The sequence below is a fragment of the Anolis carolinensis genome, chromosome 2 (assembly GCF_035594765.1).
Source record: "Anolis carolinensis isolate JA03-04 chromosome 2, rAnoCar3.1.pri, whole genome shotgun sequence".
NCBI lineage: Eukaryota > Metazoa > Chordata > Lepidosauria > Squamata > Dactyloidae > Anolis > Anolis carolinensis.
This window is the reverse complement of record NC_085842.1, coordinates 22,862,303-22,887,883: the sequence shown is the minus strand read 5'-3', so window position 1 is coordinate 22,887,883 and position 25,581 is coordinate 22,862,303. Positions and strand designations below refer to the sequence as shown.

General features: G+C 41.0%; 1 protein-coding gene across 9 annotated transcripts in view; it reads right to left on the bottom strand.

The window, feature by feature from the left end:
* tnxb (tenascin XB) overlaps nucleotides 1-25,581 on the bottom strand; it is a 155,015-nt gene that overhangs the window by 28,524 nt on the left and 100,910 nt on the right. For 7 of the 9 annotated variants that reach the window (XM_062973565.1, XM_062973566.1, XM_062973567.1 and 4 more), the window contains 9 exons: nucleotides 24,905-25,216; nucleotides 22,497-22,820; nucleotides 20,132-20,470; nucleotides 17,730-18,068; nucleotides 15,083-15,424; nucleotides 9,699-9,992; nucleotides 6,341-6,631; nucleotides 3,726-4,013; nucleotides 463-747 (listed from right to left, as the gene is read on the bottom strand). In XM_062973565.1, the coding sequence (XP_062829635.1) occupies nucleotides 463-747; nucleotides 3,726-4,013; nucleotides 6,341-6,631; nucleotides 9,699-9,992; nucleotides 15,083-15,424; nucleotides 17,730-18,068; nucleotides 20,132-20,470; nucleotides 22,497-22,820; nucleotides 24,905-25,216 (2,814 nt within the window). The remainder of the gene's footprint in view (nucleotides 1-462; nucleotides 748-3,725; nucleotides 4,014-6,340; nucleotides 6,632-9,698; nucleotides 9,993-15,082; nucleotides 15,425-17,729; nucleotides 18,069-20,131; nucleotides 20,471-22,496; nucleotides 22,821-24,904; nucleotides 25,217-25,581) is intronic. The other 2 variants (XM_062973569.1, XM_062973574.1) reach the window with 2 other exon arrangements.

Genomic DNA, 25,581 nt, shown 5'->3' with positions numbered 1-25,581 from the left:
CGAAGTCTGTCTGCTTCCTGCCTAGGGGAGTCCTTTGTTGGAAGATGTTAGCTGGCCCCGATTGTTTCATGTCTGGAATTCTGCTGTTTTCAGAGCATTGATCTTTATTTACTGTCCTAATTTTAGAATTTTTAAATACTGCTAGCCAGATTTTGTTCGTTTTCATGGTTTCCTCCTTTCTGTTGAATTTTTCCACATGCTTGTGGATTTCAATGGTTTCTCTGTGTAGTCTACAATATATTTAGAACACCGATATCTATGACTAAGATACACGAGGTATTATGTTATTGTTATTTTTGAAACATCAATTGTGTTATCTCTGTGTAGTCTGACATGGTGGTTGTTACAACACTCAGAAGAAACAATCAGGGCCAGAGGAAACCGATAACAATACAGGTTAAAGAAGAAAAAAATCTACAGATGGTTTGCAAAGCTGGATGCAAAACCTGGAGCACCGTTTACCTGTGACTGCATCGGTAGAGATTGGTCCGATCCGCTTCCTGCCTAAGATGCCATAGAGGTTGAACTTGTATCTGTGGGAATTCATCAGGTCTGAGATCACAACGGTGCGGTCTTCGGCATCAGCGGGCACAGTCTGGGGCTTTCCTTCGGCATCGTTGTACTGGATGAGGAAAGAGTTGAACTTCCCGGCTGAGATGGTCCACGAGAGTCGGACAGAGTCCTGGGTGACCTCGGAGATGAAGAGATCGCCCAGCGTTGGGCGGATCTCTGGTTCTTCCATTCGTTCTAAAAGCAATTCAAAAAAAAAATCAGGAGTAAGCCGCCTGCAATGAATCCCACTTTCACAGAGATCCTGAGTCCCTAATCCCCATGTTGCTCAGCATTTGACATTTATATGTGTAAACCTTTTGGAGAGTAAAAGAGAGAGAAACCTTAGCCGACGGAGCTGTTGACGGATGAAGGTGAAATTGATTTCTTATTTCTCATTTATTTAGAATGGAGCCCCGGGTCGTGCAGTGGGTTAAACCCTTGCACTGGCATGACTGATGACTTGAAGGTTGGGTTGCTGACCTGAAGGTTGCCAGTTTGAATCCAACCCAGGGAGACCACAGATAAGCTCCCTCTATCAGCTCCAGCTCCATGCAGGGACGTGAGAGAAGCCTCCCACAAGGATGGCAAAAACATCAAAGCATCAGGGTGTCCCTGGGCAACATCCTTGCAGACGGCCAATTCTCTCACACCAGAAGCGACTTGCAGTTTCTCAAGTCTCCCCTGATACGAAAAAAATATTTAGAAAGATGGACAGAAAGGAAAGGAGGAAGTTGACTAAACAAATCCATGGGCATTCTTCCCTACTCCAATATTTAGAAGTTGCAATAATAAATCAATTTAGCCACGCTAAATTTGCTGGAATCAGGGGCATTGGATTCCCATGGAAGTGAAAAACCACGAATAAACAAATAGCTATTTATTATTTTAGCCTGAAAGAGCACCTCTCTAAGAATGTTTAGCTCTCCCAGAAAAACTCTAGGGTGCACCTCTGCTGGAGGTTGATCACAGAATTTCATTGGAGGATCTAGAGAAGAAGTTTAGAGAGACTTTCTAGAAATGTCTGGTTTCTCGAGCATGACAGGAGGACATCACCTTCAAGCTGTATACCTTCATAGATACATCTATGACATTCATGTTTAAACTTGGGTCCTATCTGGATGCAAGTACCGTATATACTTGAGTATAAGCCGACCCAAATATAAGCTGAGACAGCTAATTTTACCACAAAAAACTGGGAAAAATTATCAACTCGAGTATAAGCTGAGGGTGGGAAATGCAGCAGCTACTGGTAAATTTCTAAAATAAAAATAAAAATAGATACCAATAAAATTACATTAATTGAGGTATCAGTAGGTTAAATGTTTTTGAATATTTACATAAAACTGTGATTTAAGATAATAATAAGACTTTTTAAGATAACACTGTCCAACTCTGATTATAAGTATAGGCTGACCTGAATATAAGTTGGACAGGACCCTCATTCGAGTATAAGACGAGGGGGATTTTTTTCAGTCCAAAAAAAGGTCTGAAAAGCTCAGCTTATACTCGCGTATATACAGTACACCAAAATATTACAAAATCAACAAATATGGAACACCTCTGATCCCAGGCATTTCTGATGCTACAGCTGATCTTAGCCAACAGGCCGAGAAGTTTTTAATAGCAACTTAGCTCTATGGTAAGAATAGGACAATTTCAGAAAATACTTTACCACGAGAGAACATGCATCTGTGGTGCACCAGTCATAGAGGATATTGTTCATATTTGGTCTGATTGTTGTTTATATGCCAAGGTGAGGTCCCAATATTTACAACTGCTTTTGATTAGAATAACCAACTGGGCTCCAATAGCCAAACTGTTCTGTTTTCTTTCTGGGGAGAATCTATACTTAGTCCACTGCACAGCCAAATTTATTCTAAAAGTTGCCCACCTGAGAGATCTCTTTATCTTGCAAAATGGTGTCCCTTGCCATGGCGATGAACTTATCTAAATTCCTTGACTGATTCTTTTGCACTCGTCACTCTACTCCCTGTTTTCATCTTGTAATTCAACCTCATTTTATCAAACTTATTGTTTAATCAAGTTTTATTGTGTTTTAATTAATTTAATTGGCAAGAGGTTGTACTGGATGGCCCACAAGGTCTCTTCCAGCTCTATGATTCTATGATAATTTATTTCAGTTTATTATTGCAGTAGTTTTAGGGTAGTAACTAGTATCTATGTCACTACCCTAAAATTCCTATGACTAATGGGCCAGGCTTAGCACAGCAGACTCAACTGCTGTGCTGCAGAAAAATCCTGCCGATCAAAAGGTTGGGTGAGCACCCACCATTAGCCTCAGTTCCCCTGCCCACCTAGCACGTTGAAAGAAGAAATGTGAGGAGATAAATAGGTACTGCATTTAGCAAGGAGGTAATAAAGGTGCCTTTAAAAAGGGGGCCCTGGTGGTGAAGTGTGTTAAAGCACTGAGCTGCTGAACTTGCGGACCAAAAGGTCCCAGGTTCAAATACCAGGAGCGGAATGAGCGCCCGCTGTTAGCCCCAGCTCCTGCCAACCTAGTAGTTCGAAAACATGCCAATGTGAGTAGATCAATAGGTACTGCTCTGGTGGGAAGGTAACGGTGCTCCATGCATTCATGCCGGCCACATGACCTTGGAGGTGTCTATGGACAACGCCGGCTCTTCAGCTTAGAAATGGAGATGAGCACCAACCCCCAGAGTCGGTCATGATTGAACTTAACGTCAGGGAAAACCTTGACCTTTACCTAAATAGGACATTGATCGGAGGAATATTCCTCGGCATGGAAGATGGAAAATACACCCCCCCCCCCTCCTGTGGCCAGAATCAAGCACAGTCTCCAAGATGCCGGAAATAAGATGGAAAAAATTGCCTCTATCTCTGTTTGTGTTGTCTGACTTTGTTGATTGTATAATCGGCATTGAATGTTTGTCATATGTGTGTTTTGTAAGCCACTCTGAGTCCCCTTCAGGGTGAGAAGGGTATAAATACTGTAAATAAATAAATCTCTTTGTGTATTTTTGTCTTTTGTTGATTATTGCTGATATGGTCAACGGACTAATAGATAAACAGATCTATTATAATAACACATTTCTGTTGCTCAACCTGTACTTCTGTTGCTTGCCCTATTGAATATAATAGGATTTGCTATTATCCATATTTCGTGTATTCCCCCATGGATACAGGAGTCATACCTGTGACTACTTCAGCGGAGACAGGGCCAAGGCGCTTGCGTCCAGAGATGCCATAGAGGTTGAACTTGTATCTACGAGAAGGCACTAGGTTGTAGATGACCACCTCGTGGGAGTTTCTGTCCACAGGCAATGCATGAGGTTTCCCCTCCGCATCCCGGTATTGGACAATGAAGGAGTCGAAATTCCCAAGCAGGACGTTCCAGGAGAGACGGACAGATGTGCTGTTGATGTCAGAAGCTGAAAGCTCCCCCAGAGTGGGCCGAGGAGGGGGCGCCTTGTCGGAAGCAGCTGCAGTTTGAAAAGACAGAGGCAGAAGGTATGAGTCCCCAAAGATTTAGAAAGACACGAGGCTTAGAAGAGCAGGAAACCAGTGCTGGAACATTACCATATGGCTACTGTAAATACTTGTGTAGAAGACAACCTCATAGATAAGTTGAAGGCAGGTTTGTGGTCCAAAATAATAGACACCACCCTGGAAAAGTGGAGGGTCATTCCATGGAGAGATGAAAGTGACAATGCCAATTCTGCAATTGTCACAATTTTCCTGTCCAGTCATTCAAAAAGGCCAGAAGCATTGTGACAGCAGAGAGAGTCGAGAGGGTTAGTGCTTGTTTTAGATTCTCCCAGGACAGGCTACGCTCTCACTTTTCACCACTCTAATTCCTATTTTAAAACATAGTATGGTAATTAGTATTAACTAACGAATAAGTTGACCCAGGTTGATTTTTTCAGTAACCTTTCTAGACTTATATATGTATATATACAATAATTCAAAAAAGCAAAAGGGTATATACAAGACATTTTGCTGTCCAGGGCAGAGTATCAGAGGATTGGTAGTCTCTTCCAACTGGATGCTTCTGTCAAATGCCAGGCCCAATTCAATTTAAATTCTTGCATTTGTTTAAATTATATCTGACCTTTTTCCTACATCCAAGATGCCTTGTAAACCAAAAAAAAAGTTAAATTCCTGAGGCATAGGAGCCATAAAATACCACAGGAATTTCTGTCCATCTCTAACAAAATTATTTATTCTTTCATGATACAACCAATCTTGTTGTTTGTGCATCGCAGTGAGTTTTCCAGGCTGTATGGCCATGTTCCAGAAGCATTCTCTCCTGAAGTTTCACCTATGGCAGGCATCCTCAGAGGTTGTGAGGTATACTGGAAACTAGGCAAGTGGGGTTTATCTATCTGTGGAGTCCAGGGTGGGAGAAAGAACTCTTGTCTGTTTGGGGCAAGTGTGAATGTTGCAATTGATTACCTTGAAGAGCCTTGCAGCTTCAAAGCCTGGCTACTTCCTACCTGGGGGAAGTCTTTGTTGGGAGGGGATTAGCTGGTCCTGATTGTTTCTTGTCTGGAACTTTCCTGTTTTTGAAACTTGCCTAGTTTCCAACAAACCTCACAATCTCTGAGGATGCCTAGCATACATGTGGGTAAAACGTCAGGAGAGAATGCTTTTGGAACATGGCCATGCAGCCTGGAAAACTCACAGTAACCCAGTGATTCTGGCCATGAAAGCCTTTGACAAGACTTGTTTGTCCTGATTAAATTACAAAAAAAATAAATAACTGAGATTTCTCTATGTGTAGACTCACTATTCAACAACTTATTGAATAGACCTCTTCTAGTTGGGAGCAACCAGCAGGATGCCAAAATCTGTTAATGGAGGTCCTTTCTACACAGGTGTATAAAATACACATTGAACTGGATTATCTGGCAGTGTAGACTCAGATAATTCAGTTCAAAGAAGATAATTTGGATTATCTGCCTTGATATTCTGGATTATATGGCTGAGTGGAAGGGCCCTTAGATAGCGATTTTGAACTACCAGATCATACTTGTGGCTCTCAAACCAGATATTGCTCCTAAGGGGATGAAAACGTCAATCTGCTGACATTTTCTATTTTCCTTGATGCTTCCTGATTTATAGGGAAACAGACTCTTGTCACTGGCAACAGCTGCTGTCCAGTAAATGAAAATGGAGAGACTGGAAATGTTACTTAGCTATGGTTTTTGTGTGTGTCAGGAGTGACTTGAGAAACTACAAGTTGCTTCTGGTGTGAGAGAATGGGCTGTCTACAAGGATGTTGCGCAGGGGATGTCCAGATGTTTGATGTTTTACCATCCTGTGGGAGTCTTCTCTCATGTCCCCGCATGGGGAGCTAGAGCTGACAGGTGGGAGCTTACCCTGCTCCCCGGATTCGAACCACCAACCTTTCAATCAGCAGTTCTGACGGCACAAGGGTTTAACCCATTGCGCCATCGGGGACTCCACTTAGTTATGTAATTAAGGTACTTATGTAACAAAGGAGGTGATCTAGTGTCACAACCTGTATAAGTAACATGAATGATATAGGAACAAAGGAAAACATAAACAGGAACTTGGGAAACACAATAATGAGTTTAAAGGGATCCTCTTCCAAAACCCATGCTGAAGAAAAGTTGCATACCATGAGGGTCGAGTCCATTGTACTTGTATATTTTTCCACTGATAGCCTGAAACGAAAACTAAAAAATAACAACAGAATCCAAAGCTGGAGCAGGGAGATCATTTTCTGACCTAGAAAGAAGAGCATCAAGGGATAAAAAAAGGCTGTGAGATGGTCACAACTGACCTGTAGTGGCCTCTGTGAAAACAGGTCCAAAACGCTTGCGTCCAGAGACACCATAGAGGTTGAATCTGTATCTATGAGAGGGGACTAAGTCGTGAAGCTTCATTGAGCGCAAACTCCCATCCACGGGCAAAGCGTGGGGTTTGCCATCTGCATCTCTGTACTGGATGATAAAGGAGTCAAAGTTCCCACTCTTCATGGTCCAGGAAAGGAGAAGAGATTCGGCCGTGATGTCCTGGGCTGACAGTTCTCCAAGCTTGAGCTGAGCTATGTTCTGTGGTTTGGTGCTCGGGCCTGGAACAACAATGGGATGCTCAACTGAGAAAATGATGGTGAGATTTGTTGTTGAACGTCATGATATCAGTGTTTGAATTATACAAGGTAGAGGGGTTCTGACTTAATGTTTTTAAAATGGTTTTATTCGCAAAGGCAAAACCAAACCTCTCTGAAAAAATCTGGTAAAGTTAACCTCATGTTTGCCTTAAGGTCACTATAAATCTGAAATTACTTGAAGGCACATAACAACAATAACAAAACTGCTCACTGGGTACCTTGGATCTAACTTACTTCACGAAGTTATTTATTTATTTAGTAAGGTAAAGGTAAAGGTTTCCCCTGACGTTAAGTCCAGTCGTGTCCGACTCTGGGGGTTGGTGCTCATCTCAATTTCTAAGCTGAAGAGCCGGCATTGTTCGTAGACACCTCCAAGGTCATGTGGCCGGCATGATTGCATGGAACACCATTATTTATTTTATTTGCAGTGTTTATATTCCACCCTTCTCACCCCAAAGGGGACTCAGAATGGATCACAGAACATACATATGTGGGACATATTCAATGTCATTTATACACTGACAAGACAGACAACTGTACATAGATAAAGGTATATATAGGCTTTCCCCATCTACGGCATCTTGGAGGTTTGTGCTTGGTCCCGGCTCCGGGGGGTGATATCGCTCCATATCGCTGACGAAGAACTTTGTTTATTATCTTCCTCTTTCATCGAATCACTGGCATTTTTCTGGCATTTCCTTATGGGTGCCTCAAAATGCCTCCTCACCTTTAAGCAGTACCTATTTATCTACCCACATTTTGTTTTTGAATCGCTACATAGGCAGAAGCTGAGTTAAAGGCCAGCAGCTCACCCTGACCTGGGCTTCAAATTGTCAACCTTTTGATTGACAAGATTTACTGCAATTGGTGGTTTAACCTGCTGTACTAAAGCTTGGCCCACTGATATTACCAGTAGTAGGGTTGGCATAACATAAGAATGAAAGATGCAGCTATATGCTCTTCGGTTTTAGTGAGCCTAACAAACATTTCCCCTTAACTCTATGTTGTTTGAAGTTGTGGGAGGGACTACAGACCATGTGACCAGATCTGGGACTATTCAGACTGAGACTCCATTTTGGAAGTCAGTTTGTATCAGAAGCAGTACAGTTCAAAAGTAAAGTCATTGTCAGTATGCGGCAATTTGTAGTCAGTCTGTATGGAGTCAATGTTCAGTAATGTCTTCAGTAATGAAGAAAGTGTTAGGCCCTTTCCATATAGCTGAATAAAATCCCACAATATCTGCTTTGAACTGGGTTATATGGCAGTGTGGACTCATACATCTGAATTAAATCCAAACTTATCTGCTTTAAACTGGAATATGTGGATTCAGATATCCCAGTTCAAAGCAGATATTGTGGGATTTTTGCCTTGATATTCTGGATTATATGGCTGTGTGGAAGGGCGCTTAGTCTCTATACAACAAAGAAGAGACTGAAACAAATTGCTTTAGAGAACTTACTGTTTAAACTTTCAACCAATAAGAAATGTACCTGTATGCTATATACATGAAGTTTATAAGTAAATTAACTCTGAGCCCTTCCACACAGCCATATAACCCAGAATATCAAGGCAAAAATCCCACAATATCTGCTTTGAACTGGAATATCTGAATCCACATATTCCAGTTTAAAGCAGATAAGTTTGGATTTAATTCAGATGTATGGAAGAGGCCTCCGTTACTTTTAACAAAGGCTACCTATTTTTGGTCTCTTAAGAGCATGATTTAAAAGCAATTTATTTTATGGGAGAGTAGATGTTTGAGGCAAATGAAACAACACTTCTGAAGATCTGCTATATATGTTATGCATTGGCATATTTTTGTTCCTAACAGTTCAGAGAGATAACCAGGTATATCAGTCTAACAACTGAGAAACCTAATTGTCTTGCATGAATACTAGTGGATATTTATTTACCACTAAGGAGAAGATTCACTCAAATGAGTATTTAACTCTTCTTAAGAAGATCATACTTTTACAAAAAGGTTATGATTATTCCAAATAGCGTGAATACCAATTAATCTTCAAAAGGGTCACGTTTCCAAAAGGCTATGGAGATTTCTGGTTCCTAAAAGGTAATGGTCTTTAAAATATCATGCCTTTCCAAAACATAGATGTCAGATAAGAGTTGCTCCATATGCGTTAAATATTGCTTACTGCACACTTTGTCTTTCTCTGCATAATTTTGAATTTCTATAAAATACTGATGCTTGGGATAAAATCTAGCCTTCAGGAAACAACTGAAGACTTCGATGTTTCGGCAGGCCTTTGGAGATACAGTCATTAATTAATCAGACCCAGAGGGTTTTTAATAATCTATCCTGTATTTATTACAATTTTACCATTTATGTGTTTGAAATGCAATTTTTTATCTTGTATTTTTGTTTTAATTGATATATTGTATTACTGTTTTATCTTTTTATAGTGTGATTTGTATTATGTTGCCTATATTTTGTCCTATGTTGTTTGGGCCTCTGCCCCATGTAAGCCGCCCCGAGTCCCCGCGGGGAGATGGTGGCGGGGTATAAATAAAGTTTTATTATTTATTATTATTAGCTCTTTGGTCCAGTGCTATGAGTAGGTTGGACTGAAAGCACTGAGTACCCTTGGTCAAAGTTATTGGGTTTTTTTTTTCCTGTTTGCCTTCCTACTCAGTTTAGGTCCTCATCTTAGATTCATGTCCCAACTATTTCAATCCTCTCCTACTATAGAATTGAAAATTACATTGCAATTAGAATCATAGAATCATAGATCAATTCATAATTAATAATTGAGTTTGGAGGTTTAAAAGAAAGGAAAAGTTTGTTTAGCTGAAGTCTGAACATTCTGTGCAAGAGAAAAGCATATTCTGGAGTTATGGTCCTCAATGCAGCTGAGGCTGTTCTCCTAAGGAAGGAAAGATGTTAGCATGGAAAAAAGGAGAAACTCCAGGGTAAAGACAACTCTTGATCTGTGATGGTATCTGCAGAGATGGGACCCAAGCATTTGTACCTGCTAATGCCATAAAGATTGATGCAAAGACAACTCCTGACCTGTGATGGTATCTGCAGAGATGGGACCCAAGCGTTTGTGCCCGCTAATGCCATAAAGATTGAACTTATATCTGCGAGAAGGAGCCAGGCCGGGGATGGTGACCTCACGGGAGCTGCCGCTGAGAGGTAAGACCTGGGGCTTGCCCTCCACGTCTTTGTACTGGATCAGGAAAGAGTCGAAAGTCCCAGCTGGTACGCTCCAGGACAGACTGACCGAATCACTGGTGGCCTTAGAGACAGACAAGTCTCCCAGCCTGGGCTGAACAGTAGGTTCTTCCTGAGGGCGCTCTTCAACTGGAAGGGAAGAGAAGGGCGGGAGAATAAAGGCTCTGAAACCCTAAAACAGAGATTTAAAATGTTAAAATGAAGATTAAAATCTGTCAACTGGGAGCAAGTTGTTGTATGAAGCCAACCTGCAGGAGAGAATTAGGAGTAGAAGTCAACAAGGGTGGGAGTGTTGGAGACATGTTTGAGCCACCATTTTCCGAACCATGCTCAAATGTCAACGTCTTTGTTTAATGGTCAAAATCCATTAATATTCATATAAAAGATTTTTGTTTATCACCTCTAGACAATGCATAGCCCCCCAGAAGAAGCACAATAAGTTAAAAAGCACATTTAAAACATTAACTAAATAACTGAAGTCCAATTGAAACGTATCAGTGTTTGTGCACGTGCTTCAAGTTGCCTGTTGACTAATGGTGATCCCAAGAATTTCACAGAGTTTTCTTTGGTAAGAAAGGATAAAAGGTGTTTTTTCCCCAGTTCCATCCTCTTAAATATAGCCTTCAGCACCTGGGACTCAAGGAGGTCTCCCATCCAACTACTCACTACTCATCAAACCATTTAGATCTTCCTAAAATACCGGGCCCCTGGTGGCACAGTGTGTTAAAGCGCTGAGCTGCTGAACTTGTGGACCAAAAGGTTCAAATCCCGGGAGCGGAATGAGCACCCTCTGTTAGCCCCAGCTCCTGCCAACCTAGCAGTATGAAAACATGCAAATGTGAGTAGATCAATAGGTACTGCTCCAGTAATGGCGCTCCATGCAGTCATGCCGGCCACATGACCTTAGAGGTGTCTATGGACAACACCGGCTCTTCGGCTTAGAAATGGAGATGAGCACCAACCACCAGAGTCAGTCACGATTGGATTTAACGTCAGGGGAAATCTTTACCTTACCTAAAATACTCCAAGAAAGCCAATATGGCATAATGGTTTGAGCGCTGGACTACAACCTTGCAGACTGTTGATAATAGCAACCTCCCAAGCCTTTCACTATTATTTGTTAATGTATATATTTGCTAACTTGTATTCTATGTGTATGTTGATTTGCCAGCTTGACTGTACCTCTTTGGTGTGGGAGGGGTTATAGGCATGTGTTTGTACTGAGCATGTTCAGACTCAGGACTCCATTTTGCAGCCAGCCTGCTTTACACCTCAGTGGAGGTGGATGCATGTTGCTGCTTGGACTTCAGTAGATAAGTATGACTTATGGACTTCAGTGAGTACAACTATACCTAAAGATTATGAACTATTGATTAAGAATAATACCCTGTGTACTCAATGCACAGAGAACTACATCCTATCTATAACTGAACTTTAATAAGAATTGTGCCTGTGTCGTGAATTAATACAAGATGTTTGTGAGTAAACAGGATATGTTATTTTTCAAAGAAGACTTTTTTTTTTATCCCTGAGTACATATTTTAAACAAAGAGGTTTCAAGGGAGTGTATATTTTTGGGCAATTGTAATTACAATTACAACCACAATTCAACTTCAAAGAAACAACCATCCTCTGCTAACCAAATATATTTTTGTAGTGGCACTTCAAAGACATGGTACTTCAGTTTGACAGCTGAGTTACCTGTGTGCCATTACATAAATGCTTATGAATATAACTTGTTCAGAGGGTTGACTTCTAACATGGTCACGATTTTCTTGACTAGTGGTTTTCAAAAGGTGGTCTCCAAATGTTCATGGAAATTCATTTTTGCCAAATGGATATGACATCATTTTTTCTCTCTTTTCTATAAGGTTGTGATTGCCATTTATTTCCAAAGGGCTATGTGCCCAGAGACTGGATGCAGTTATTTCCAATAGAGACCAGGATTTGAATCCTTGCTTGATGATGGAAAACTACTTGGAAGAAGGCAAAGGACCCCCACTGAAGAAATCTTGCCAAGAAAACCCCGTGATAGGTTCACTTTAGTGTTGGAATAAGTCAGAAATGACTTGAAGGCACACAACAGAAGAAGAAAAAATGTGGAAACAGCTTGACCACTAATACACATTAGCTGCAGGATCTTTGTAATATATCCACAGAGCATGAATAGGTTCCTTTGGGAGACTACAACTCTCTAATATTGTGAGAGTTATCGTTCAAAAATGAACTTTCCTATGCCGTTGTCATTGCAAGGTGCTTATAAAAAGACTTCTAGACTGGTTAAGGTTGATTACGTATGGTCTGTACTATGCTGCTGTTGTTTTGAGTTAAAACTAAGGGCAGGAGAGGAAGGACAATTTTCAAAAATGTTAATTGGAATCACAAACTCTCTGCTGTTCAACCGTTTTCCAAGGATCATTGCAAAAGGGCAGAACATTTGTTTGATGGTCCCTGATTGAGTAGGATCATTCAATACACAAAACACATGGCTTTGTTTTTTCTAAATGGCCCCAACACAAACTAGCTGGCAGCCCTTCGTTTCTTTCATCTCATCCAACATGGCCCCAGCCAGTTAGACAGCACAGACTCTTGTGTCTTCTTTGACTGGCTGGGACCACTGAAGATGGGATGAAAGACGTGAAGGACTGCCAGCCAGATCCAGGGAACAGGCAGCCTGAAAATCAAACCTAGAGAATATTGAACTCAGCACTAATGTGTTTCTGGGAATATGTCCCAGAAACTGAACTTTTCTAAGTAACACTTTTTCAGATTACAGCTCCCAGACTTCTTCAGCTAGAATGCTAATGGCCATGTTGCTTGGAGAGATCTTGGGGTTTATTGTCCAAAAACGTTACGTTTCCAAGCTCTACATCAGAATTTCAGTGGCAGTCATTCAGGGGTTCTGGAAGAGACTGCCACAGAAAGTTGCCTTTTATATGAAACATTGCTTCACCTAATCCAGCACTGGCTAAAGTTACTAAAAGGCAGATTCAAGAATGGGGTCTTCCCCGACTCTGTCTGGAGATGGAGGAGATTGTGCCAAAGGACTTCTGTGACACTTATCTCAGTGGGAACTATGGAGGAAGGATGGTGAATCTGCCAATTTTTTCAGTGTTTCTATTAAAAAAAACAAAAACATATACTTGATGCATCTTGAATGCTATTACTACTTAAAGTGCATTTTTGTGCTTGTTTTCTCCATCCCACACATTTTTGCATGGATGCTTGCCTAGTATAAATGACATTTTAATGTCCAAATATACAATAGGTAAAGATCAAGGTTTTCCCCTGACATTAACTCTAGTCGTGTCCAACTCTGGGGGTTGGTGCTTATCTCCATTTGTAAGTCGAAGAGCCGGCATTTTCCATAGACACCTCCATGGTCATGTGGCCGGCATGACTGTGTGGAGTGCCGTTACCTTCCCGCCTATTGGTCTACTCACATTTGCATGTTTTCGAACTGCTAGGTTGGCAGAAGCTGGGGCTAACAGCAGGAGTTCACCCCACTCTCCAGATTCAAACCACTGACCTTTCAGTCAGCAAGTTCAGCAGCTCAGCGGTTTAATCCGCTGCACCACTGGAAGCTCCAAATATACCATAAGACCCCCATAACTGCAGAAGCCATATCTAAGATTCATCTACCTGCCTCTGGAGAAAATTTGTTTCTTTAGAAATTGGCGATGTCCTCCATGTGATTCTATGGTATACTTCTTCTGGAAATTATTACAGAGGTAATTTCCTGGGGAGAACTAAGTGAAATCCTGGAGAGGATACATCTGTAGGAATATCTAAGCCTTCAAAGGCAACTCTATGGGACCGTATGTAAGATATTTAATGCTATTCGGTTGTATTCAGTTTCATGTAGCTATGGTTTGGCTGGAAACATATCCCTGAAGAAATGGGGGTCTTACTGTAATAAATATAGAACATTATTTTTGAGAACATACACATTTTTTGTGCATATGCTTTCTTGAAAAGTATTGCATGATTCAATGTTTCCATTCAAATATGAACACATCAAATGTTTCTCATATTTTTTGCCAAAAAAACAAACAAACTGGGACTCTATCAAGGACTACTTAAAGATTGTGAATGTTAAAATTCTGATTTAAAATATAAATCTAGAAAATACATATAAAGATGGAGGCTGGGTGTAATGTACAAGACAAATTACTATTTAAGATATAAATCGGTAAGGTCAGCAGGATTAAGATGGAAATCGATATATATGTACACTGGGGAGGGTTAAGGTGTATGGTGTGACATATATATATATATATATATATATATATATATATATATATTCACACATTATCCATATATGTAGTCTTGTGTTTCCATCCATTGTCTTGTTTTTCCTTATTTTTATTTTTATTTATTTCTCTTTTTTGTCCTTGGTTTGTTTCTTTTTTTTTTATGGTTAATTCACTGTAGAGAGCATGAAGTCTATGTTTGCTACTGTTCTTATATGTACTCTTTATATTTTCAATTTCATTTGTGTGTCATTTTCCTGGAAAATCACTAATAAAAATTAATTAAAAAAATGTTTCCCATATTTTTTAAATCTGGAGTCCCCTCTGTGAAAGGAAAAATATAAATGGACAATCATTGCTTCCAACAGAGATGTTCCTCCTGTTTTAGCTCAGTTTTTCCAGCATACCTTTCTCTTATGCACCTGTTTATGATACTGCTAACTTGTCATTTTTTAAAACAGTCAACCCTCCATATTCACTGGGGTAAAGGGAAAAGGAACCCCATGAAGTGGAAAAACTGTGAATTAAAAAACACACATTTTTTATCCTGAGAGAAGATCTCTGTACGAATCCCGAGCTCCTCCAGAATATCTCTAAGGTCAAATGTCAGAGAGTTGCACTAAAGGACCTATAAATACCTAGACCAATGTTCTCTGTAGGAATCTCTAGGTCCTCTAAGTGCAAAGCCCATATGACTCTAAAGAGAATATATCCATTCAATTTGCAAAAAATCAAATCAGCAAAAGCAAAACCCACAAAATGTAGAGAGCCAACTGTAAAGTAGAGGATGCAGTAACCCAGGAGTTTATCACACGAATAAGCCAAATAAGTTGTTGATCTGCTGTGATTGCAATTTGCCTGCCTTATATGATAAACTCTCCAAAGGAAAAGTATCCTTTATGTTTATATCACCAAACAGTAAAAAAAAAGAAGAGCATCCAGAACCAATGAAAAACTCCCGCTGACCTGCTGTGACAGCATCAATTGAGACGGGTCCAAGACGTTTCTGGCCAGAGACTCCGAAGACAGTGAATTTGTATCTTTGTGAGGGAACCAAGTTGTAGAGATGGAGGGAGCGCATGGCTCCATCCACAGGTAACGTCTGGGGCTTGCCCACAGCATCCTTGTACTGGATGAGGAAAGAATCAAAGCTCCCTTCCCGGATGCTCCAGGAAAGGAGAAGAGAATCAGGGGTGACCTCAGAGACAGTGAGGTCTCCCATGCTGGGCTGAACAATCTTGCTTGGCTCTGGCAACACCTTCTCCGTCTCCTCTTTCTCCTCAGTTCTCTGCACTGGTGTTTCAGCAGCTACAAAAATAAGAGACCGAGATGGTGGAGGAGGCCAAAATCCAATTTCATAGGAGGAAAGCTATCTTGAAGTCAAAATGATGTTAGTGGTTTTTCAGTCAAGATGCTCACATAGTTCCTTTTCCTATTAGATAGAAACCATAACGGCAAAGAGGGGAACTTTTCCACATTCAAAAGTCATGCAAACTGGTGCAAATTTTTCAGATGATGCAAACCTCTTATTTCAGTAAGGCTGAGCACATGGTACAACCCCACTCAGCTCTCAAATTTAGCCTTCTCATTCAATCCAAATTCCATGTCAGGAAAAATTGAATTCTACAGGCAACACAGATGGAACAATATGTTTAATGCCTCCTTGTTAGCTTATTCTGCAGTTTGGACAAATTTATTCTAATTTTTCTTTCAGTGAGAAAGCTTCTATCATGATTGAGTTTTTAGGACCAAAAAACTGAGTCCAGGATCATGACAATACAATAATAGAATCATCTGGGATACCTAGCAAATTCCTAGAGATATCATTTTTAGGGCTGGGCTAGCACAACCCTAAAAATAGAAGATCCCAAGTCAGGGTGAGTTTCCGCTGTCAACCCAGCTTCTGCTCAAATAGCAGTTTGAAAACAACAATGTACGTAGATAAATAGGGACTGGTTTGGCAGGTAGGTAAAAGGCACCCTGAAAAACATGCCAGCAAAAATCCAACCAGGAAAATCGTCCATGGACAAAAGGTTCCTTGGTGTGGAAAAATAAAACAACAGCACCTCCGCATGGATTTTGAGGAGGCACAAATAATGAGCGAAAGGGAGAAACATGCTAAAATGAAGGTGTATCAAGCAAACCATTGTTGGGAATGCCATCCATTTGGAAATCTTTGTCCCCACTGTGAAAGACCATGTGGATCCAGAATTGGTCTCTAAAGTCACTATGGATCCACTGCCAAGACTCTGCACTTGGAAGGCAATCATACTTGGCCACGAGTGATAGCCTATGATGATGACTGAGAAATATACAATTACCTAATGGCCTCAGACCTCACAATTGTATCAAGAGTAGTTACAAAACTGGCCAGGCATTGTGAACATATTTTCAAACAGAAAGCTCAAGACTCTAGTGAAAAGAACATGATCTTGAGATTTCACCAGTCGTTAGCCAAAGCAGGCAGAAGTGGAAAAAATGCTTCCCAAAAAGGTAACTTATATCTAAAATATTTTCCAGGCCCACAATCAAGGATGTGCCTTTCCTTTTTTGAACTGAGAATAGAAAACACTATGTAACACAATTTTTGTTCCTGGGTTAGAAATGTCATTTCCTAATTCCTTTTCATAAAAACATGGAAAAAGTTTATTAAACTGCAAAATCTTTGGGGTTGTTGTGTGTCCTCTCAACCTCTGAAGATGCCTGCCATAGATAAGGGCGAAACGTCAGGAGAGAATGCTTCTGGAACATGGCCATACAGCCCGGAAAACACACAACAACCCTGTGATTCCAACCATGAAAGCCTTCGACAACACATGCAAAAACTTTGTTTTTAAAGGACATCCTGCAGCACATTTTGCAAAAGGAGCCCCCGATGGCGTAGTGGATTAAAGCCTTGTGACTTGAAGGTGGGGTTGCTGCCCTGAAGGCTGCTAGGTTTGAATCCAACCTGGGGAGAGTGCAGATGAGCTCCCTCTATCAGCTCCAGCTCCATACGAAGACATGAGAGAAGCCTCCCACAAGGATGGTAAAAAACATCAAAACATTCTGGTGTTCTCTGGGCAACGTCCTTGCAGACGGCCAATTCTCTCACACTAGTAGCGACTTGCAGTTTCTCAAGTCGCTCCTGACACGGAAAAAAAAATAGAGCACATTTTGCTATAGTTTTTCAATAAATATCTCATAGAGTCTTAACCAATTCAACATAATTTGTGGCAGCCTCAAAAACGAAGTTTCTGGAGTGTAACATCTACTTTCAAAGTAATTGCCACACAAGTAAACAGGACATAACACTTTCAAACCAGGAATCGAACATTTTTCAAATTTTGTTACATAGTATAGTTTGGGGAAGTGGAATTGTGTAGCCACTAGATGGATTATTTGCCCATGGTGCCATTCTGTGGATCTGTATCATGTGCTCAGTCCCACTAATAAGAAATAGAAATGGGAACACAAGGAAGAAAAGAAAAGAAGGTGAGTGATAGGTGTTCCAGAGATTTTCAGAGGTTAGCAATCAACCTAAAATCTAATAAAATGGAAGAAAAATGAGTTAAAGAATGGTGAAGTGAAAACCATTATAAGTCCCTCCCCATCTTTTCCGGCCACAGCTGACCTGTTGTCACAGCATTGGCGGAGATGGGTCCCAGGCGTCGTGGTCCAGAGATGCCATAGAGATTGAACCTGTATTTGTGGGAGGGGGTTAAGTTGGGGACCACAGCCTCACGAGAGTCTCCTCCCACAGGTAGAGCCCGGGGTGTTCCCCCTGCGTCCTTGAATTGGATTGAGAAAGAATCAAAGTTTCCTTGGGGGACGGTCCAGGTGAGATGGGCACTGTCGCTGGTGACCTCGGAGACCGTGAGCATCCCCAAACGGGGCTCTGTTTCTCTAGGGACCTCCTTGGCAGCTTCTTCTCCCACTTCGTGGTGCTTCTCATCAGGTGTCGTTGCTGAAGCTAAATCAAAGAGGACGAATGAGTGAGTGAGAGAAAGACGATGAATTAATGTTGTAACAGACCTTCATTCTTGCAAGGTCCTACTACCAAAAGAAAACAAATAACTTGCTAGAAAGTAAAGAAGCTTAACTGGGGATACAAAACATATAGTCAGCATCTTCCACATTACAAACCCGTTACTCATGGCATCACAATTTCCTGACTTGACTACTGCAATGTCTTGTATGTGGGGTTGCTTTTGAAGACTCTTTGGAAGCAGAATTTGCAAGCTGGTGAACTAACATGGTCTAAAGCAGCCAATGATGGAAATGACTCCTTTGCTAGAGCATGAAAAGGGCGGGATAGAAATGTTGCAATAAAATAATTAAATAAACACAATAACAACACTCTCAATGTGATAAGGTGGTAAGTGGTATACATTAAAATACAATATTTAGAAAGATTACTTTAATCTTGGATGGCAAAATAACATAGCCTTTCTTTTGACTTTTTTCATCACTGTATGGATTGGGTGAAGTCAGAGTTTCAGTTACTTAAATGTTTAGTGCAGTGGTTCCCAATCTGTGGTCTGTGGACCACCAGTGGTCACCAAGAACTAAAATATGGTCCGCAACTTCACATCACCTTTACTATACCGTTGCAATGAGAGCAAATGGTCTTACAAAACCCTCTTATAGTGCTGAGGCAATTGGGATGTCAGGAGGGGAGAGGCTGCTTACCTACAAAAGACACGACAACAAGCCTCCTGACTGCTGCTTCTCCTCCTCCCTCCCTCCGAGTGGAGCCATTTCGTGTGGTGCCTGGAAGCGGGGCTTCCTTGGTGTCTTTGTTTTTAAGCCTGTTCCTTGAGTTATTTGGGGGTGGTGATTCAGAAAATTGCATGGGATAGAACACATCAGCTCTAGATTATTGAATATGGTTTTCTTTGGGCAAGCAGATGGTGACTACTGGATGGCATATGTTCTGTATCAGAAACTAGAGCTGATGTGGTCTATCCAATGTAATTTTCTGAACCAACATCTCAGATAACCAAACCAAATCTAAAGTTGACCAAATACTGATTCGTAACCCTTCTGGTACTAATGTTGGAGAGTTGTCCATGGTCAAATGGTCCCTGGTCAAAAAAAGGTTGGGAACTACTGGATTAGTGTTTTAGTTAGCTGGAGTCTATTGTTTTAGGTTAGGGATACAGTACCGTGTTTTAGTTTTTGTTTAATCTTAGTTACATATACATGTGTATTTTCATATTCAGTAAGACTTTGGCACAATTATGAGCTATTTATGGTATTGTACATCAATAGCATAGGGTGGGCCTGTTGTGTGTGTGTGTGTGTGTGTGGCAGTCCAGGAACAGGCTATGCCAGTTTACCGCCTCCATACAACAAATTCCTCAGGGCTCACCAGGAAGATCATTTTTTTGGTGGTCAGCTCCTGACTCCACACAAAGGAGTGTGCTTCATGCCTGATTAATGCACTTTGGGTGCCAGACCATCTGCCTAGATCTTTAAAACAATACATTTGATTTCATGCCTTGTTTCTACTTAATTTGCTTTTTATAACTCCCCCCTCCCCTGCCATCTGAATGTGTTTTATTTGAGGTTTTGATTATAATCTCCATTTTTATTTATGTTGTGGGATGTGGGCTGCTGCTGATGATAATGATGATGATTATTATTATTCACACACAAGAGAAGTCTGTAAAGAAAGTTTTCCTAAACTACCTCTACTGCCTTCTTTAAAAAACCAAGTCTTCCCTGAATGTGTGTGTGTATTCATTCCTGACTTTCTCTCAATATGGAATTTAATGTATATGCCAAACAGATGCTTTCAGGTGTAAATATCACATTTCGGTAAGATCTGTCACACGTTCAACCCTACGAATTGTCTGAAAAGAAAAATGGGCAAAGAAGGAAGAAGAGGAGACAGCCGATGGTTCTTCTACAGACTTTCAAACATTAGAGGCTGACCTAAAACCCAGGAAAGTGGGAAAAAGTGAGTTAAAAGAATTTTGAAATGAAACCCATTGCCTCCGCCTCCCCGTCTTTCCCAGCAGATCGGCTGACCTGTTGTCAAAACATTGGCAGAGATGGGTCCAAGTCGTTGTTGTCCAGAGATGCCATAGAGATTGAACTTGTATTTGTGAGAGGGGACCAGGTTGGGGACCACGACCTCACGAGACCCTCCTCCTACAGGAAGCATGTGAGACCTTCCCTCTGCATCCTTGTACTGGATTAAGAAAGAATCAAAGGTCCCCAGAGGGACAGTCCAGGAGAGGCGAGCTGCATTACTTGTGACCTCGGGGACCGTGAGCTTCCCCAAACGGGACTCCGTTCCAGTGGGGACCTCCGTGACGGGTTCTTCTCTCACGTTTTGAGGTTTCTCATCATGTGTTGTTGTCATAGCTAAAACAAAGATGTTACACGAATAGGATAATGTTCCAATAGACTTTGAACTTTTTGTTTTCTCATGAGCTACGACCTTAAGAAGAAAGATAATAGCTGGCCAAGAGACTAAAAGGCATAATTGGCAACAAATACCACAACATACAATCATCATCTTCCACATTAATTGTCTGTCTACATATATTCATGTCCTGGTAATATTCTGACTAAACTACTGCAATATCTTGTATGTCGGGCTGCCTTTGAAGACTACAGCCAGCTGTCCACTTTCACTTAGCTTACAGATACACAAAAATGGAAAGACCATAAATGGAAAACTTGAGGAAACATCTCTATAGGAATCTCGATGTCTTCCAGAGCAACTCTATAGTTAATGTCCATAAGATGCTGACTAAAGAATTTTGCTGGAGGATCAATGAAAGCCTAGAGTTCTTAACCAGGTGTTTTGGCCTGCAACTCCCAGAAATCCCAGCCAGTTAACCAGCTGTTAGGAATCCTGGGAGTTGAAGGCCAAAACATCTGGGCACCCACTGGTCTAGAGAAAATGTATCTTTATGAACATGTAGATCCTTCACTGCAACTCTAGAGTCAACTTCTACTGGAAGATGACCATAGATCTGCAATGGAGGATCTAGAAATTCCTGGAGATAACATTTTAAATCAAATTTGCAAATAATCAAACCCACAAAAGTGAAACCCAGAAATATAGAGAGCCAACTATATTTGGAAACTTCAGTTGGTGTTGAAAATGGTGGTTAGGATTATTGACATGGCACAACTGTGAGGGACCAAGTCTGGGAGAGATTATTTACTGTCTTGCCTCTTTCACACGTTTTATGACTTATCATTTGTCTGTTCATCTGAATTACCACCTAAACCCATACTAACATTATTGGGTGTTAATATATGTTGAGCATCCTTTATCCAGAATTCTGAAAACCAAAATATTGCAAAATACACAATTGTGCACATGGGTGTTAATACACGTTGAACATCTTTTATCCAGAATTCTGAAATTCAAAATTGCAAAATACAAAATTATCCACATAGGTGGCTGGTTCTTTCAGTATACACAAACTTTGTTTCATACACAAACTTATTAAAATTAATTGTATATATCAAGGTTAAGGTAAAGGTTTTCCCCTGAAATTAAGTCTAGACGTGTCCGTGCTCATCTCCATTTCTAAGCTGAAGAGCCGGCGTTGTCCATAGGCACCTCCAAGGTCATATGACCAGCATGGAGCACAGTTAACTTCCTGCTAAAACAGTACCTATTGATCTACTCACATTTGCATGTTTTCAAACTGGTAGGTTGGCAGAAGCTGGGGCTAACAGCGGGAGCTCACCTTGCTCCCTGAACTGCCGACCTTTTGGTCAGCAAGTTCAGCAGCTCAGCAGTTTAACCTACTGTGCCACTGGGAGCTCCATTGTATAGATTACCTTCATCTTATGTGTTTAAAGTGTTTATGAAACATACATGAATGTTCTTTTTAAACTTGGGTCCCATCTCCAAAATATCTAATTATGTATGGGTAAGAAAATAAATCTGAAAAAAATCTGAAAAAAACAAAACAAAACACTATATGCCCAAGCATTTTGGATAAGAGATGCTCGACCTATAATTTCATTTGAGTTCCTTTTTTAATCACCTTCCATCTCAAGGTTATTGAAGAGAAAGGCTTATTGCTAAACTTTCCCCATTTGTGAAATGTTTCCCCAAAACAGGTGTCCTTCCTGACTTTATGCCTGAATTTCAAATGCAGCATGACACATTTAGCAGTGGTACAGAAAAGTTCTTTGAGAAGGAGGGAATTACTTTCAACGCCTGTGCTATCCACTCAGCCTTAAGCATTAAGGGAGAAAAAGAAATGAGCAAAGAAAAGGAGACCGGTGATGATCCAACCAGTGCATCTCTAAGACTAGAGATGTACTTGAGATCTAACGCTGTGGAAAAACTGAGTTAAAGAGCAGTGAGCGTGAAGCCAAATTTGTCCCCCTCCCCATCTTTTCCAGCACATTTGCTGACCTGTTGTCACAGCATTGGCAGAGATGGGTCCAAGACGTCGGGATCCAGAGATACCATAGAGATTGAACCTGTATTTGTGAGAGGGGGTCAAGTTGGGGATCATGGCCTCTCGGGACCCTCCGGCTACGGGGAAGGCCTGGTTTCGTCCGTCCGCATCCTTGTATTGGATTGAGAAAGAATCAAAGTTTCCCTGGGGGACAGTCCAGGTGAGATGGGCAGCATTATTGGAGACCTCAGAGACCGTGAGCTTTCCCAAACGGGGCTCCATTCCCACAGGGGCCTCCTCATGGGCCTCTTCCTTCTGCTTCTCATCTTCTGTTATTGCTGGATTTAAAAACAAAGATGGTAAGTGAGAGATGGATGCAAAGATAATGCTGCAATTAGTTTTATAAACCTTTCTTCCACTGAGCTATGTTGCATCAGTAAAAAGAAAAACAGCCTACTATCACTGAATTGCTGTGAGTTTTCCAGGCTGTATGGCCATGTTCCAGAAGCATTCTCTCCTGATGTTTCGCCCACATCTATGGCAGGCATCCTCCAAAGTTGTGAGGTCTGTTGGAAACTAGGCAAGTGGGGTTAATGTATCTGTGGAATGATCAGGGTGAAAGAACTCTTTTCTGTGTGTGAAAGGAAGCAATAATAAGGCCGGGCTGTGGCGCAGGCTGGAAAGCAAACCAGCTGCAACAAATCACTCTGACCAAGAGGTCATGAGTTCGAGGCCAGCCCGTGCCTGCGTCTTGTCTCTGTCTCTGTTCTATGTTATGGCATTGAATGTTTGCCTTTATGTGTGCAATGTGATCCGCCCTGAGTCCCCTTCGGGGTGAGAAGAGCGGAATATAAATGCTGTAAACAAACAAACAAATAAATAAATAATTGAGTGGACACAAGCAGTGATAGTATTGGGATGGAAAGATAAATCAAAGTGGACAGTAAATAAATGGTATCCGTATATGGTGGACCAAATGGAATTCGAAATTATGGATGTAAAATTAAATGATTCAAAAGGTAATGAAAATAGAATGCAAGAAGATGAAGAAAAATGGAACCAGATCAAGAATTATATTATGAATAAGTCTAGAGATCAGACCATAAGAAATAAGATACAAATGTTATGCAGTATAACATAACGCCCGGGCTGTGGCGCAGGCTGTTGAGCAGCCAGCTGCTGCCAGCTGCAACAAATGACCAAGAGGTCATGAGTTCGAGGCCAGCTCGCTGCGTTTGTCTTTGTCTTTGTTCTATGTTAAGGCATTGAATGTTTGCCTTATATGTGTAATGTGATCCGCCCTGAGTCCCCTTCGGGGTGAGAAGGGCGGAATATAAATACTATAAATAAATAAATAAATAAATAAATATGTAAATCTAGAAGGATTGTCTCAAACAGGATTAATATGTAAAAGAAAATAATCCTTGTAGTGGTGGTGGGAATTGTTAATGTTGTGTATGTGTATATATGTCCTAAAATAATATATATATATATATATATATATATATATATATATATATATATATTAAAGTGTGAATGCTGCAATTGGCCTGCTTGACTAGCGTTGAATGGTCTTGCAGCTTCAAAGCCTGGCTGCTTCCTGCCTGGAGGAATCCTTTGTTGTGAGGTGTTTGCTGGCCCTGATTGGTTCTTGTCTGGAATTTCCAGATTCTTTATTTACTGTCCTGATTTCAGAATTTTTAAATACTTTTTTTTGTGTGTCAGGAGCAACTTACGTCGCTTCTGGAGTGAGAGAATTTGCCGTCTGCAAGGACGTTGCCCAGGGGACGCCTGGATGTTTTTTGATGTTTTACCATCCTTGTGGGAGGCTTCTCTCATGTCCGCGCATGGAGCTGGAGCTGAAAGAGGGAGCTCATCCGGACTCTCCCTGGGTGGGATTCGAACCTGGCAGCTTTCAGGTCAGAAACCCAACCTTCAAGTCATGAGGCTTTTATCCCCTAGGCCACCCGAGGCTCCTATTTTAAATACTGTGGTAGCCAGATGTTGTTCATTTTCATGATTTCAGATTAGAAACTACTATCAGATTAGAAAGCGAAAATGGGGATAGTGGAAGATAATATTCAGATTTACCCAAAATTGCCTGGCCCTAGGTGTGAGTGTATAGCCATATCCTGATTAGACTACTGCAATGTGTTATGTGAGGGGCTTCTCCTTGAAGTCTATGTGGTACAGAAAACAGCAGTGAGGTTATTGGAGAGTTCAACTGTATGCTGCATTGCTCAGCCATGCAAAGCAAGATGGGTCTTCTTGCTCACTGTCTTTAAAAAAGAAAGCTGTTGAAACCAAAACAGTAGGAAAGGGCTGCTGGTGAGAGAAGAAATGTAGAATCAGATAGTTTATAAGAACAGAAGGCAAAATGATGGAAGAAAAGACACTTTTTTTTTCCAGATCCACTGCTGACCTGTGACAATACTGATGGAGACTGGGCCAAGACGTCTACGTTCAGAAATGCCATAGAGATAGAATGTGTATCTGTAGAAAGGAACCAGGTAGTAGATCACCACTGAGTTGGTATCCTTATCCACAGGGATTTCCTGTGGTTTATTTTCAGCATCCGTGTACTGGACCACAAATGAGTCAAAAGTCTCCCTAGGGACATCCCATGACAGACGGACAGAATCACTGGTGACTTCAGACACAGAGAGCTCCCCCAGGTTGGGTTCTGGAGTTGGGGTTGATGTTTCTTTTACTTGCTGCTCTTGTGCTGATGAAGCTGTAAAAAAAAGATGCATATTGTCTCTCTAGGATTTTCTTCATTAGCTCAATCGCCAGTTGTAATGCTTCATCATCAACGTGTCCATGTACATAAGAAACTACACCGCTATAGTAACTTCTAGGTATGTCTGTGGCCACATAAAGATTCTTTCCACCTTTTCTCTCAATCTTTTCTCTCGATCTTTTCTCCCTTAAAAGGCTCTGGGGAGCCCTTTCATTACTCGAACTCCTCTAGTTTGCCTGAGCTTAATCGATCTACGTATGTATGTATGTTCTGAATGTACATCTCAAAGTAACCAGTAGAGTTTTTAGTTATATAACTCACATACTGCCTGTTTATCTTATAAGAAGCTCCCACTTATC